Raw genomic sequence first — 15,767 nt, 5'->3', positions numbered from 1 at the left:
ATAGGAGCACTTAAATACATAAAACATATACTAACAGACATAAAGAAACTGACAAGAATATAATAATAGTAGACATTAATACCTCACATACATCAATGGACAGATCTTCTAGATAGAAAATCAATAAGGCAACAAAGATCCTAAATGATAAAATACAACAATTAGACTTAATTGATACTTTCAGGACATTACCTCCCAAAAAAAGCAGAATACATATTTACACATGGAACATTCTCCAGGACTGACCATTCCCATTGTGGCACAGCAGAAATGAATCCAACTAGTAACCACGATGATGCTGGTTCAATCCCTGGCCTTGCTCAGTGAGTTAAGGATCCAGTGTTGCCATGAGCTGTGGTGTAGGTCACAGATGCAGCTTGAATCCTGTGTTGCTGTGGCTGTGGCTTTGGCTTTGGCTTCAGCTCCAATTCAAGCCCTAGCCTGGGAACCTCCATATGCCTTGGGTGGAGCCCTAAAAAGCAAAAAAAAAAAAAATCTTTTCTGACCACAATGGCATGAAACTAGAAATCAACCACAGAAAAAGAAATGAGAAAAAAATGAGGAGATTCAACAACAAGCTATTAAAAAACCAATGGGTCAACAATGAAATCAAACCGGAAAATATCTTGAGACAAATAATGAAAATACAACCATACAAAATCTATGAGGAGTTCCCATAGTGGCTCAGCAGAAACAAATCTAATATCCATGAGGATGCAGGTTCCATCTCTGGCCTCACTCAGTGGGTTAAGGATCTGGCACTGCTGTAAGCTGTGGTGCAGGTCGCAGATGCAGCTTGGATCCCAAGTTGCTGTGGCTGTGGTGTAGGCCAACAGCTGTTGCTCCAATTCGACCCCTAGCCTACTGACTTCCTTGTGCCACGGGTGCAGCCTTTAAAAAAAAAAAAAAAAAAAAAAGAGCGAGACAAAATCTATGAGATGAAGCAAAAGCAGTTCTTGGAATTTTGAGCAAAACAGGCCTTTCTCCAAAAAACAAGGATAATCTCAAATAAACCACCTAACCTACCACTTAAAATATAATTAAAGAACAAACAAAACCTTAAGTCAGCAGAAGGAAGGAAATCATACATATCAGAGAGGAAATCAATAAAATAAGAGGTTTAAAAAAACAGTAGGGAAAATAAATATCAATAAAAAAGAGCTGTTTTTTTTTTCTTTTTCTTTTTATAGCTGCACCTGAGCCATGTGTTTCCAGGCCAGGGGTTGAAGCGGAGCTGCAGTTGAAGCCAAAGCCACAGCCACAGCAGATCTGAGCCACATCTGTAACCTATGCACAGCTTGCAGCCACACTGCTCCTTAACCTAAGTGAGGCCAAAGATCAAACCGACATCCTGAGAGACAACTGGATCCTTAACCCACTAAGCTGCAATAGGAATTTGACGAGCTGGTTCTTAAAAAGGGTAAACAAAATTGACAAACCTCTGGCCAGAATGACCAAGGAGAGAGCCCAAATAAGACAAAATAAGAAATGAAAAAAGAGAAATCTCAAATGATACTGCAAAAAATACAAAAGAAAAAACCATAAGAGAATACTATGAACAATTATACCAACAAATCTGACAAGCTAGAAAAAATGGTCAACAGTCTAGAAACAAACAGCCCACCAAAACTGAATCAAGAAGAAACAGATAATTTAAACAGGCCAATCAATCACTATAAGAGAAACAGAATCTGCAATTTTTTTGTTTTTGGTCTAAAAGGGTCACACCCGTGGCATATGGAAGTTCCCAGGATAGCAGTTGAATCAGAGCTGCAGCTACTGGCCTACACCACAGCCACAGCCACGCCTGATCAAAGGCAGGTCTGCAACTTCTAACCCAGCTCTCAGCAATGCTGGATCCTTAACTCAGTGAGCAGGGCCAGGGATCGAACCCGAGTCTTCATGGATACTAGTCAGGTTCGTTACTGCTGAGCCACAACAGGAACTCCAGGAACTGCAATTTAAAAACTTCCTACAAACAGAAGTCCAGAACGAGATGGCTTCACAGGTGAAGTCTACCAAACATAAAAGAACTTATACTCATCCTTCTCAAACTCTTCCAAAAGAGTGAAGAAGAGGCAACATTCCCAAAGACATTCTATGAAGCCACCATCACCCCAATACCAAAACTAGACAAAGACACCACCACAAGAGAAAATTATAGGCCAATATCTTTAATGAATATAGATGCAAAAATTCACAACAAATATTAGCAAACCAAATTCAACAACACAAAAAAAGATCATACACCACAACCAAGGGGGTTCATCCCAGGTTCACAAAGATGGTTCAAGATAAGCAAATCAATTAATGTGATACAACACATCAACAAAAGGGAAGACAAAACCCACATGATTATCACAATAGATGCAGGAAAAGCACATGACAAAATTCAAAATCCACTTATGATAAAAACTCTCACCAAAGTGGGTATAGAGGGAATACATCTCTTCAGGATAAAAGCCATTTATGACAAACCCACAGCCAATATAATACTCAATGGTAAAAAGCTAAAAGCCTACCCACTAAAATCTGGAACAAAACAAGAATGCCCATTCTCACCTCTTCTATTCAATATATTTTTAGAAGTCCTAGTGACAAGAAGTCAGTCAAGAAAAAAAGAAACAAAATATATCCAAATTGGAAGGGAAGAGGTAAAACTGTCATTATATGCAGATGACATGATACTATATACAGAAAACCCCAAAGACACCACACATAAACTACTAGAACTGATAAATTCAGCAAGGTAGCAGGATATAAGATTAATATATAGAAATCAGTTGCATTTCTTTATATTAACAATGAAATATCAGAAAGGGAATGTAAAAAGGCAATACCTTTTTAAATCACACCAAAAAAACCCCCCCAACAACCTTAGAAATAAACCTGACCAAGGAGGTGAAAGACTTATACACTGAGAACTACAAAGCATTAATAAAGGAAACTGAAGATAATTCAAAGAAATGGAAAGCTATACCATTCTCTTAGATTGGAAAAACTAGGTCATACTACAGATTTAATGCAATCCCTATCAAATTACCCATGACCTTTTTCACAGAACTAGAACAAATAATCCTGACATTTATATGGAACCAGAATTGCCAAAGCAATCCTGAAGAAAAAGAACAAAGCAGGAAACATAACCCTCCCAGACTTCAGACAATAATACAAATCTACAGTAATCAAAATGGCATGGTACTGGCACAAAAACTGACACATGGATCAATAGAACAGAATAGAGGGCTGAGAAAAAAACCCACACACCTACGGTCAACTAATCTTTGGCAAAGGAGGCAAGGATATACAATGGGAAAAGACAGTCTCTTCAGCAAGCGGTGCTGGGAAAGTTGGACAGCCACAAGTGAGTGACGTTAGACTACATCCTCACATCATCACACAAAATGGCTTAAAGACTTAAATATAAGACAAAAGACTCTAAAACTCCTAGAAGAGAACAGAGGCAAAACATTCTCTGACATAAAGAATACCCATGTTTTCTTAGGTCAGTCTCTCAAGGTGATAGAAATGAAAGCAAAAATAAACAAATAGAACGTAATTTTTTAAAAATACACATTACCTAGCTTCTAGTGCTACAAGGTCACATTTAGCTACAGCTGAGCAGGGGCTACTCCCTCTAGGCATGACATATGCTTCTCAGGTCAATAGTTTCCACTGTTCTCCCTCCCAACACCTAGGAATAGTGAGTGCTGCTATCTACTATCATTCTTCATCATGACACCCTAGCCCACGTGGCTCATTTAAGTTAACTGGAAATATCTGTGTCTGTGACCCTGGTCCTAATTCAATTCCCTTCTTTCCTAGAGAATAATGACTTGTCTAAGGTCCTACGTGGTGTTGGCAGCACGGAGGACACTAGAATTCAGGTCAATCTGATAGGGATGGAGTAGGCACAAGTAGTTGTAGAGGTCCAGATGGGGAACCATAGTTAAAGAGGGAAAGTTAGGGGGCATTGGGAGGTCACTGTTAGTTAATAACTGCTCCAGAAAGCCATCAGGACAAGGCAGCCTTGCTTGACTAGTCCCTGTAGTAAGTGACACTGGGGAAACTGGACAGCTATAGGTAAAAGAATGAAATTAGAACACTTCCTAATACCATACACAAAAATAAACTTGAAATGGGTTAAAGACCTAAATATAAGACCAGATACTATAAAACTTAGAGGAATACATAGGCCAAACACTCTCTGACATAATCCACAGCAACATCTTCTCAGATCTACCTTAGAGTAATGACAATAAAAACAAAAATAAATAAATGGGACTTAATTAAACTTAAAAGTTTTGCACAACAAAGGAACCCCTAAACAAAAAGAAACGACAACCCACAGAATGGGAGAAAATATTTGCAAATGAAGCAACTGACAAGGGATTAATCTCCAAATTATATAAATGCCTACTGCAGCTTCAATACCAAAAAAATCCATCAAAAAATGGGCAGAAGATCTAAACAGATGATTCTCCAAAGACATACAGATGACCAAAAAAAACACATGAAAAGATGTTCAACATCACTAATTATTAGAGAAATGCAAATCAAAACTACTATGAGGTACCACCTTACACCAGCCAGAATGGCCATCATCAAAAAGTCTACAAATAATAAATGCTGGAGAGGGTGTGGAGAAAAGGGAACCCGTTTACACTGTTGGTGGGAATGTAACTGGTACAACCACTATGGAAAACAGTATGGAGATTCCTCAGAAAACTAAAAATAGAATTACCATTTGATATAGCAATCCCACTCCTGCGCATCTATCCGGAGAAAACCATGACTGGAAAAGATACATGTACTCCAATGTTCACTGCAGCACTATATACAATAGTCAAGACACAGAAGCAACCTAAATGTCTATCAACAGAGGAATAGATAAAGAAGATGTGGTACATACATACAATGGAATATGACTCAGCCATGAAAAGGAAAGAAATTCCTTTTCTAGGTCCAACATGGATGGACCTAGAAATTATCATGCTATGTGAAGTTATTCAGACAGTGAGACACCAGTGTCATATGCTATCACTTATATGTGGAATCTAAAATGAGGATACAATGAACTTCTTGGCAGAACAGATACTGACTCACAGACTTTGAAAAACTTATGGTTCCCAAAGAAGACACACTGGGGGGAGCTGGGAATTTGGGATGGAAATGCTGTAAAACTGCATTGTGATGATCACTGTACAACTATAAATGTAGTAAAACCCACTGAGTTAAAAATAAATAAAATTTTACTTTTTTCATTAATGTAGTCATAGTTTGAGTCATATAGGTTGACCCTTCTAAAATGCCTTCCTGAGGTGATAAATTATTCTTAAAACTGATTCTGACTGTTAAATCCTAGATGGAAGAAGTATTTACTCTTCTTGGTAAGTTTTGCCTACATCTGCTATGTAATGAAGTGTGCCTATTATTTTATTTCCTTTGTTCCTTATTAGATGTATACTGTTTCTCTATAAATAAATATGCCTTTTGAACTTGTGGGGAGAAGAGAGAAGATGAGAGCCACAGTCTGTATCTGGAGATGATGGGAACCAGACCAGACAGGAATTTAAAGGCAACCATTAAGGTCAATAGTTAGAATGCCACATCAGGAGCAAGCACACCCCCTAGATCTCCCATGGCCCAAAGAACAGTAATGGGGTGTTTGTCTCCAAGCAAAACAATAAGTGTGGGGATTTTGGACAAAAGGCAAAACATTGTTCTAGTGACTGTCGACAGCCAAGGACAAAAGGGAGAATGTATGTCCAGAAGATCAGTTACTAGGGTACCCAGCCAACAGAATGTCACTCCTCACTCACAACAAAAACAGTGCTGCCTAAGGTCAGTTCCTGCAGCTGTTCCTGGACTTCCCCATAAGCATAGCTAAAAAGATGAGTAAGTTTACAACTAAGAATTACAAAACAAGAGTTCCCTTGTGGCTCAGCAAGCTAAGGATCTGATGTTGTCATTGCTGTGGCTTGGGCTGCTGCTGTGGCACGAGTTCAATCCCTGGCCAAGGAACTTCTGCATGCCACAGACAAATAAATAAATTAAATAAGTATAATTACATATATGTGAAAATTGCTAAGAGAATAAATTTTAGAGTTCTCACCACAAAAAAGGTAACTGAGATGATGGATGTTTAACTAAATTATAGTAATAATTTCACAATATATACATAAATATAATCATTATGTTGTATACCTTAAACTTACAAAATGTTATGTGTTAATTATATCTCAATAAAGCTAGAAAAAAATTAAAAATAATTACAATTTGAGAAAGGCATGATTATTGTACCCATAAAACAAAATCAGACAATTATAAAACAAGAGCAGCTGGTTATTAAAAACAATTTGAAATCTTGAAAAGGAAAACTATAAAACTCAGTCTAAAGAAAACTATAAAATTTAGTCACACAAAACAAATTCAACATCTGTCTAACAGGAGTTCCAGGAACTTCTGGAATAGGAGATGCAGAAAGGTTAGAAAGAGTAAAGAGAATATACTTAACAGAGTAATAGCTGAACATTAGGATAAACTCCTAAAAACTATCAGAAAAAGCATTACCTACAATGAGGCCCCATTCCTGACTTTTCATTAGCAACCTTGAATGCAAGACAGAGACTTCTCTCCAAGCTGATACTGACCCATTTATCTGAACTGGCCTTTCAACTATTTAGAATCCAGACGTTAGAATCCTTCTCCTCCCAACACCCAACCTCAGAGATGTCTGCTGAAGTTGTTCCCTGACAAGGATCCAAAATGAATAACCCAGGGGTCCAGCAAGTTTAGCACAGAGGCTGGGTCTTTAGACTGAGTTTTATAGTTTTCCCAGAACCAGAGAAGGGATTTCAATTCCCTAGCTGCTAAGAGTATATATACTAAGGTCATATTTCTGGAGTAATCACATGTTCTTTTAGACAAGATCTGTTCTTCAGGAGTTCCCGTCGTGGCGCAGTGGTTAACGAATCCGACTAGGAACCATGAGGTGGCGGGTTCGGTCCCTGCCCTTGCTCAGTGGGTTAACGATCTGGCGTTGCCGTGAGCTGTGGTGTAGGTTGCAGACGCGGCTCGGATCCCGCGTTGCTGTGGCTCTGGCGTAGGCCGGTGGCTACAGCTCCGATTCAACCCCTAGCCTGGGAACCTCCATATGCCGCGGGAGCGGCCCAAGAAATAGCAACAACAACAACAACAAAAAAGACAAAAGACAAAAGATCTGTTCTTCAAAGGTAATGTTAATAAGGGAAAAATAAACATTCTGGTTAGAGGCATGAAAGATGGAATCAAATGCAAAGTTAATCTGTGACCATCAGTTTGGAGGCTATGTGCCCCCGAAACCAGACAACACATAAAACACTAGTAACTTAGTCTATCATCAAATTTCAAGAATGCTGAGTTGTAGAGCAAAAAGACAGGGAGCTAGGAGCCAAAATCCAACACCATTACCACCACTCCCCCACCACCCTCTGCCTCACTAATCCTTTTCAAAGCTGCAACTATAAATAAGAGTGAAGCAGGGAAATTCAGACACAACAAACATTTATTCAGCATATACTACATCTGAATTACTGGAATATGGGTTGTATATACATCATCTAATCCTCTAAACAACCCTGTGAGGTAGGTGCCATTATCCTATTTTATAATTCAGAAAACTAATGCTTAGAGAAGGTAGGCAACTTGCCGGAGGTCACACAGCAGGTGGGAGAACCAGGATTCAAACTCTGTCCTCCCCTTTAGGGCTAGTCCCACAGCATATGGAAGTTCCCAGGCTAGGGGTTGAATCAGAGGTGCTGCTGGGGCCTATACCAGATCCAAGCCGTATCTGCAAGCTATACCACAGCTCATGGCAACGCTGGATCCTTAATCCACTGATCAAGGCCAGGGATCGAACCCACATCCCCTCATGGACATTAGTCAGGTTCATTACCACTGAGCCACAACGGGAACTCCCCAAACTCTGCTCTGATTACAAGGCAAGTGCTCTTTCTACCACAGCACAGCTACTTTTAAAAATTTGCCATTGGAACTGTTTTCCTCCTACTTGTCATGGGGAGCACCTCTGGGACTGAGCAAAGACTACCTCCAAGAAGAAAGAGAGCTGGGCCAGAATTAGGACTCTCAAATTCTCAACCTGCAGGGTTCCATTGTTCTCTTAACATCCTGGGCAAGCTACTTATCTTGTATCTCCTATATACCCCCACATGCCACTCAACACTTTCAGTCCCAGCAACAGGATCCTCCAGGGAATCATTCAGCCACGCTTCTCCTATTACCCCAAGCAGATAGCTGTGTAGTTCATCAGTGGACAGATGGGGTTGTCAAAATCAAGAGAAGGGCCCCAATGTGGCCCTTTGAAGGATGCCGGTAGCTCCCCAGGCCTCCTGGGGCAGCACCTAAGCCCCTTCACCATACCTGGCAATATCTCTGGCAATCTGCTCATTGGGACAGTTGACAAAGACGATGGAGTAAGTGCCGGAGACATAGCTGCCAGTGACAACTGAAAGGAGCTGCAGGCTAAGGGTCTTGAGCATGGGGTAGGTCAGGAAAGAAGCTGTCAGGATCTACATGGTGGGAAAAGAAAAGCACAGATCAGCAACCACTTACTACTGGTTATGGCCAACTCACTACTTGCCAGCTCAACTCACTATATGCCAGCTCAAGCAGACTGGCCCCAAGGCTGGGCATCATATTTTCAACCCCATTTCCCATCCACAAAATAATTACTGGGATCTGTACTGAGCTTTAGCACTTAAGTTTTCATACCTAGATTATTTTGCAAATGATTAAAAAACAGGGGGGGGGGGAATAGAGGTTCAAAAACCAATTAACGTGCTCAAAATCACACAGCTTTTAACTGGTGAAGCCAAGATTAGGAGTAGAGTCTAGGTAACCTGAAATCCATTTCTATTGTACAAAACTGCTACCGGAGGTATTGCCAACTGTTATCACTTAAGTTCTACAATCCTGTGAAGATTATTATGAATAAATTATTAAATCTATTGATGTTTTAGGGAGTTAACTTCACCTTCATTCAACTGTGTATGTGCCAGGTGCTGTGGGGAGTCTAGTGGGAAAGGAAGCCTAATTCTAAAACAATATGACTGTGCTACTGTGACAAGAGAGCCGGAGGTCCAACAGGAAGGCTCTAACTGTGGGGACAGGAAAAGGCTTTGAAGAGAAGGTACCATCTAAGTTGGAACTGGAATAACAGGATTACAAGAGAGGGCGATATGATAGTTACTAACTCAAGACGTATTTAGGGACAGATGAGCTACCTAGAATGCATGGGTCTTAAGTCTGTGGGTATGAGATTGGGAGGTAATGAGACTGGCTAAACTATAAGCCATGTCAAGGTCTTAGGGGTTTGCACTCAGTGATAGGGTGCTTTTGGAGGTTTTATGTAGGAGGATAATATGATCAAGCTGAGAAGAATAACAAGGAGGAGGATGGAGAGTGATCAGAAGGCAGTCTATTCAAAAGGTCATTACAATGTTCCAGGAAAAAGACATTAAGATACTGAGCTAAGAAAATGCCAGTGACAACGTGAGAGGAAAAGAGAGTTGATATAATTTTTCTTACTATTTTAATGATAAACATTTACGATAATAAGAAATGAAAAGATTTGGAAGACTTCTTCCATTCCAGGGTTCTCTGCTTGGGGAATACAAAGAAGTCATTAACAGGGACTGAGGCAACTTGCAAGGAGCCCCACTGTGACTCAGGCAAGAATGAACAGAGCATGCTTCTCCTGCCTCCCAGCCCAGGGCTCCTGTCTTGCTCAAATAAACCACTGTCCTCTCACTCCTACTTATAGCCTGGCCCTGCCTGGCTCCTACTTTTTGGCAGGGCCTGAGTAGTGTTTTTATGTCCTTAGCTTCAGCTTGACTAGCAGCCTGTCTGGGGCGGGTTTCTCATTCCCCTCCCACTACCTCCACCAACACCTCCAATCCAATACACTAGTCTTCTGAACTAAATCAGTGATCAAAGAAGGAAAAAGAGAACCAGGCTTTCCAGTGAAGTGGGGTGTGTGTGTGTATTTAATGACAACTCAATTAGATTATACAGGAAAAAACTAAAGGCACTATAGAACAGGATTTAATTCCTAGTGCCAGTACTCCTAACTGCATGTGGCCTTGGACAAGTTACTTCCTTTCCTCTCCGTAAGTGTTATCTAGAAATTGGAGATTATGACATCTGTGCTGTCTCAAAGTTGCCATAGGTTGAAACAAGATAGGAAAAACAATTTATAAACACTAATCCAATAAAGGAAGGGACTGTACTTTGCTCATCCCTATGTCCCCAAGACAGTTCATGGCACATAGCGGATTCTCAAGAAATACTTCCAGACTGGTGAATTAGAACACCAACAAGATGTTGATACTGAGACTAAACAGCCTTGTGAAGTAAGCAGGGCTTCTGGGTCACCCACAGTGCTTTTGGCAGAGAACTGGACATACCAGGACACTGTGGTGTTAAGTACACGACTCTAAGGCAGCTTCTGGCACAGACTAGAATCTAAAGGAGCAATGGCCTATTTCCCAATCAAAAAAAGTCATTCCTAGGTAAGAGCTGGGGCATTTCAGCCAGTAGGTTATCAGTGGAACACAAAGCTAATAGAATTAAATATAAACTTCCCTAAAATATATTCAAACTTTTGTATGAACTCATGGTGAAAATACTAAGAGGTACTCTGGGTTGGTTTTGGGGTATTATCTAAGATAACAGATAACTGAAGCAGAAGACACAGAAATTATCTGACAGAAGCAAGATTTGAATCCAAAACTCCCGCCTCTGGGCTCTCCGCATTTTGAGGAGCATGACTAGGAATGATACAGTGGGGGTATTTATTTCAGCTTCACTTAATCCAGTGGCTCCCAACCTGGGGCAATTTTGACCCTGCAGAGGACATCTGGCAACATCTAGAGATAATTTTGATTGTCATGACTGAGGAGATGTCACTGGCATCTAGTGGGTACAAGCCAGAATTGCTCATAAACATCTTTCTACAGAACCATCGATCACACTTAAATACACACAGTTGTTTATGTCTCCTGCACAGGACATGAGCTCTTTGGCCTCATTCATTTCTGCATCCCCAGCACTTTATAATCCAACAAGGAGTAGGGCTTGAGAAATGTTTGTGGATACCAACAAGAATCGGGAGCATGAAATGTCAGTCTGGAACCAAGGATGGACTACAATACATTAGAGAGAGTGATATTATATGAAAGCAAAATACATACATCACCACATTTCCTAATAGAAATTTATTATGGGAAAAAATTACGAAAGTCTAAAATATTTTCATATTTCTGTCTTTACGCCTTTTCTAATTTTAGAGTCTTTTAAAATATTTTCTATCTCCTTTCAATTATTTCACATTTCATTCTACCTTTTTCCCTTTTTTTGTCCTGGAGTACATGTCTAGCCTTTAAGAGGTTATAGTTGACTTTGCAGTATGTGTTAAGGCAAAAGGGGCCTCAGAAACCACTCAGTGGTTTTAAACTTAGAACCCACCCTGTTTTAAGAAATCTGAATATTTTGAAATTGACATTGTGTTTATCCATACATTTTCCTTGGGTGAAAAACCCAGAATTTACACACACACACACACACACACACACACACACACACACAAATCAAGAAAATCTAGTCCCCAAAAGGGTAAGAGCCACTGATTTGTGCCAACTAATTAAGGACCAGAGAGAGGAAGAAATCACCAAAAAGTGAGCAGCTGGGTGGGCTAGACCCCTGGGCTTTTGGCCCTCCCCTGCAGGTCTCCTTTCTTCTTCCCCCTGAACTATCGCAACCACCAGCTCCACTTCAGGTCCTCTGCAGCCACTTCCAACCTTAGTATTTTAAAAGATGAGAAAACAAAGCCCCCAGAAAAATACAGAAAAATGACAGAGTAACTACATCGGAAAGAGGGAAAGAATCTATCCTGTAACCTTAGATGAGAACTCACCAGCAGATACCCTTCACCACTCCAACGACCCTGGCAGTAATACACAGCCCAGTCACTCCTCCTCACAAGGCAGGGCATGAAGGGGTGCTAGTAATCTTCAGAATCACACCACAATCTCCAGAACACTGGGTGATGCCTCCAAGGATTTTACCATTCACCCCCGACCTGCCTGCCTCTAACTCAAAACCCAGGAATACTAAGAGAAATTCGCCTTCTTCCTCCAATCCCCAGGTTTAGAAGTAAGACTGTCCATAGCATCGTAGCCCAGGGAACACTCACCAGGAGGCATATAAGGACAGAGGGCCGTGGGCAGCCTGGCAGAGGGCACCGTAAACCCAGCCTGTCCATGGCGTCGCTAGTAATTTAGCAGCACAGCCTATTGGAACTGCAGGCCAAGTTGCTGGCTGATGGGCGGGCACGAAGGGCCTGAACTGCCCTCTCCCCTTACCACCTGCTGCCTCCCCCACTGCCCAGCCAGGTCCAAGCCAGGCTGGCTGTAAAGAGATAGTGGAGGGGATGGGGAAAGAGGGAGTAATTTTCACTGGGCAACTCTCTAGAAAATACAATCCAAACACCATATGCAAACCTCCACCCCCTGCGAAAATAAAAATACTAATTTTCCCTTCTCATACTCACAACATGTACAAAAAAATTCATAAAATCCCCAGATGTATAAATTAGAAGACTTAAGTTTCTTAGATATGTAAAACCTTCAGAAAGCACAGCCCACAAACACTAAGGCACACACAAAACTCTTCCACTTTAGAGGCCCATCCCCCCAAAAATAAATGAAGCACACACAGCTGCTTTCCTGTATCCCACGTCACCCCCTCCTCCCAGGATCTCCCTTCTAACTCTCTCTGGCTCCTGACTGCTGTGCCTATGAATTCATTCGTCTTTCCAGGCCAGCTGCTCTGTGCAGCCATTCCCAAGGTTAATGCCACGGTCCTCTATTTCGCCTAAGGCACTTTGTCCACACTTTTGTTGCAGCATTTAACATCAACTATGGGGAGCTGCAAACAAATCTTAAAAAGCAGCAAACTAATGACTGACCGTTGCCCTTCGAGGATGCAGAGTCCACTGTTGTCACGGTTTCCAATTTTTGAATCCAGCTTTATAATGTGAAATATCTTAATTTTTAAATGACATTTCTGGGGAATGGCTTGAGTACACAAGGACATAAGTAAATTTTAAGGCAAGGAAACTCTTCTATATCTTGATTATGACAGTGGTTACACAAACATTAAAAAGTTCAATAACAAAAAAATATACTTAAATTGGTGAATTGTATGTAAACAGCACCTTAAAGAGGTGGAAAATGGTGAAAAACAACTCAAAATTGTTTTAAACTAGGCAGACCAAACAAAATACACCTGTTAGCCAAACTGGCCTGCAGGCTGCCAATTCATAGCCTCAGTATTTAAGTTTACCTTCTATCTCATTCCTTGGGACTATAAATTCTTAAAGGCCTGATACAACTCCTAACAAAGGGTCCAACACAGCAATTGTAGCCCTAATTGTGTCATTTACATCAACAGCTACGCAGACTCAGGCAAATTATTTAACCTGAGTTTTTTTTTTGGGGGGGGGGGGGTAAAGAAGTGCTAATACCTCTTTCACAGACCTCAAGTGAGAGTTAACAGAGGTTAATGGAAAAGTGCCTTACCAAACCTAAGACCATGTCAGCATTTCAAGAGCAGGTAGTCTCATGCCAACTACCAAACAAGGTTTACTCAAGAAATCTCCACTTGTGGAAAAAACAGGGTTAGGGAAAATGAGGCTGAGTAGTCCTTAAACAAACAAACAAACAAACAAAAAAACCAAAAAAAACCCTTTATATTCAAAGTTGATTTATTCAAAATAAATCAAGGCTGTAAACTTTTATACCTATTACATTAATAAGAAAGGCCACTGTTAAGGACCATTTTACCTTAGATTCTGAGATGATGTCCCATAGTTCAGCACAGGACCCCGCACAGATTATGCCCAACAAATGTTTGTCAAGTGATCACATGACATGGATGCGTGACTGGTGATTGTAAAGATGGTCATGATGAAGGTAATGTTGGGGTAACAGGGAAGGATGGCAAGAGATGAACTGTTATTTGGAAGAAACCATCTTTATAGTCTTTTCTTGCTTCAACTCAGGCACTTCTACTCTCTCCAGATTCAATTCCAAGATTAGATTCCAAAAGTCCATTTAAGTCTTTGGCAGATTCTTAAGATATGGTAAGTCTCAGAGCCACTCACTACCTGAGGCTCCAAGCTCTTCTGGACACTTCTTACCCTCTTTCTTTCTTTCCTCCTCCTTATTGGATTCAGATTCGGCCTCAAGACTCTTCAGATTCTGTACCATTTTTTTTCACACACTTCTTTTTGTTTGTGTCTTCCTTTCTCTTCAACTCTCTGCTTAATTTTGAAGGTTCTTTTGCACCTCTTTACAAGTATACAATTTACTAAAATCTTTTGTAAAAGCCAAACTTCAAGCCAGGAAAGAATCCATATCAACTGCATCAATGAGGTCTGGCGCCTAGTATAAGACAGTATTTGGTTTCCTTAGGTTCATCTTTATCTCTAGTTCCAGAGATTTGTCTTCTTCCTCATCTACAGATATAGACTGTTATTGCCAAAGCTTGAAACAAGTAGCTCATTAATTTTACCTTCATCAATATCAATGAATTGAAAACCCATCCATTTTGCAGACTGTTTTTCAACCTCTTCATTAGCTCTAGGGAAACATGCATAATCACCAGCATCATCCCAAAGTTTCCACTAGGCTTTATTAAGAGCAGCTGGTTTTTTATCATCCCTCACCTCTTTTATTACTACCAAAGCATCAGCAAGGCTGCACCATTGCCAAATTAAGGCAAGGTTTTTTTTTCAAGAGTCAGCAAAGTGGTCAAATACATGCTCCGTGCAGAACCTCTTGAAAGCTTCAACTATACCCTGATCCAAGGGCTGAAGATAGTTAGTGCTTTCCAGAGGGAGAAACAATATCAACATTAGAATGAACAAAGAATATGAGTTTAGGTAATTGGGACACCGCTCCAAAGTTAGCAACACTCTGAATTCAAGATTTTTTTCTGGGGTGTTCCTGTTGTGGCTCAGCAGAAATGAACCCGGCTAGTATCCATGAGAATGCGGCTTCAATCTCTGGCCTCCTTCGTGGGTTAAAGATCTGGCTTGCCATGTGGTGTAGGTCGCAGACCCAGCTCGGATCCCACATGGCTGTGGGGAGGCTGGCAGCTGCAGCTCCGATGTGACCTCTAGCCTGGGAACTTCCATATGGCGCACCTGTGGCCCTAAAAAAGATTTTTTTTGTTAAATAATTCCAGGTTCGATGAGTAAGACAATTAGGAAACCAATCCAAAATGATGACAGCTGTTAAAGATACTGTTAGTGACCGCCAGAAAACAGGAAGGCGTTTATCTTTTTCCACAAGACAAGTAGGATTAGGATCTTCATAAAGCAGCAACGATTTTTATCATTTTCTCACCTGCATCGATGGCACAAAAAAATGAGGGAAAATCTATCCTTAGCTTCCTCTAAGCTTTCCGGATTTTTGTTTCTTTCCCCAAAAACACACGAAGGCAAGCACTTTCAAAACAGGCTCATCTCCTTGGGGTTGAAGACCTGCTGAGACACAAAGCCTCAGGCTCCCCTCAGTTTCTGGAGGTGCTTGGAATACATGAGAGCGGACTGGGTATTTAACGGTTCTTCCTCCCCCACCAACCTCGAATTTCTCAGACTACAGCCACTTCCCCACTTCTCAAACCATCCCTTGTACGCCGAA

The 15,767-nt window shown here is 40.8% G+C and overlaps 1 protein-coding gene across 4 annotated transcripts in view; it reads right to left on the bottom strand.

Moving 5' to 3' along the window:
• The window catches only part of LOC125120300 (protein CutA homolog), a 49,004-nt gene that overhangs the window by 32,435 nt on the left and 802 nt on the right, over positions 1-15,767 (bottom strand). For 3 of the 4 annotated variants that reach the window (XM_047768288.1, XM_047768290.1, XM_047768289.1), the window contains exon 2: positions 8,422-8,570. In XM_047768288.1, the coding sequence (XP_047624244.1) occupies positions 8,422-8,570 (149 nt within the window). Of the gene's footprint in view, positions 1-8,421; positions 8,571-12,253; positions 13,179-15,767 lie in introns of those variants that run through there. The other variant, XM_047768291.1, reaches the window with a different exon arrangement.

Source organism: Phacochoerus africanus, chromosome 2 (assembly GCF_016906955.1).
Source record: "Phacochoerus africanus isolate WHEZ1 chromosome 2, ROS_Pafr_v1, whole genome shotgun sequence".
Classification (NCBI taxonomy): domain Eukaryota; kingdom Metazoa; phylum Chordata; class Mammalia; order Artiodactyla; family Suidae; genus Phacochoerus; species Phacochoerus africanus.
Note: the sequence above shows the minus strand (reverse complement) of the source record. Positions and strands in the feature narration are given on the sequence as shown.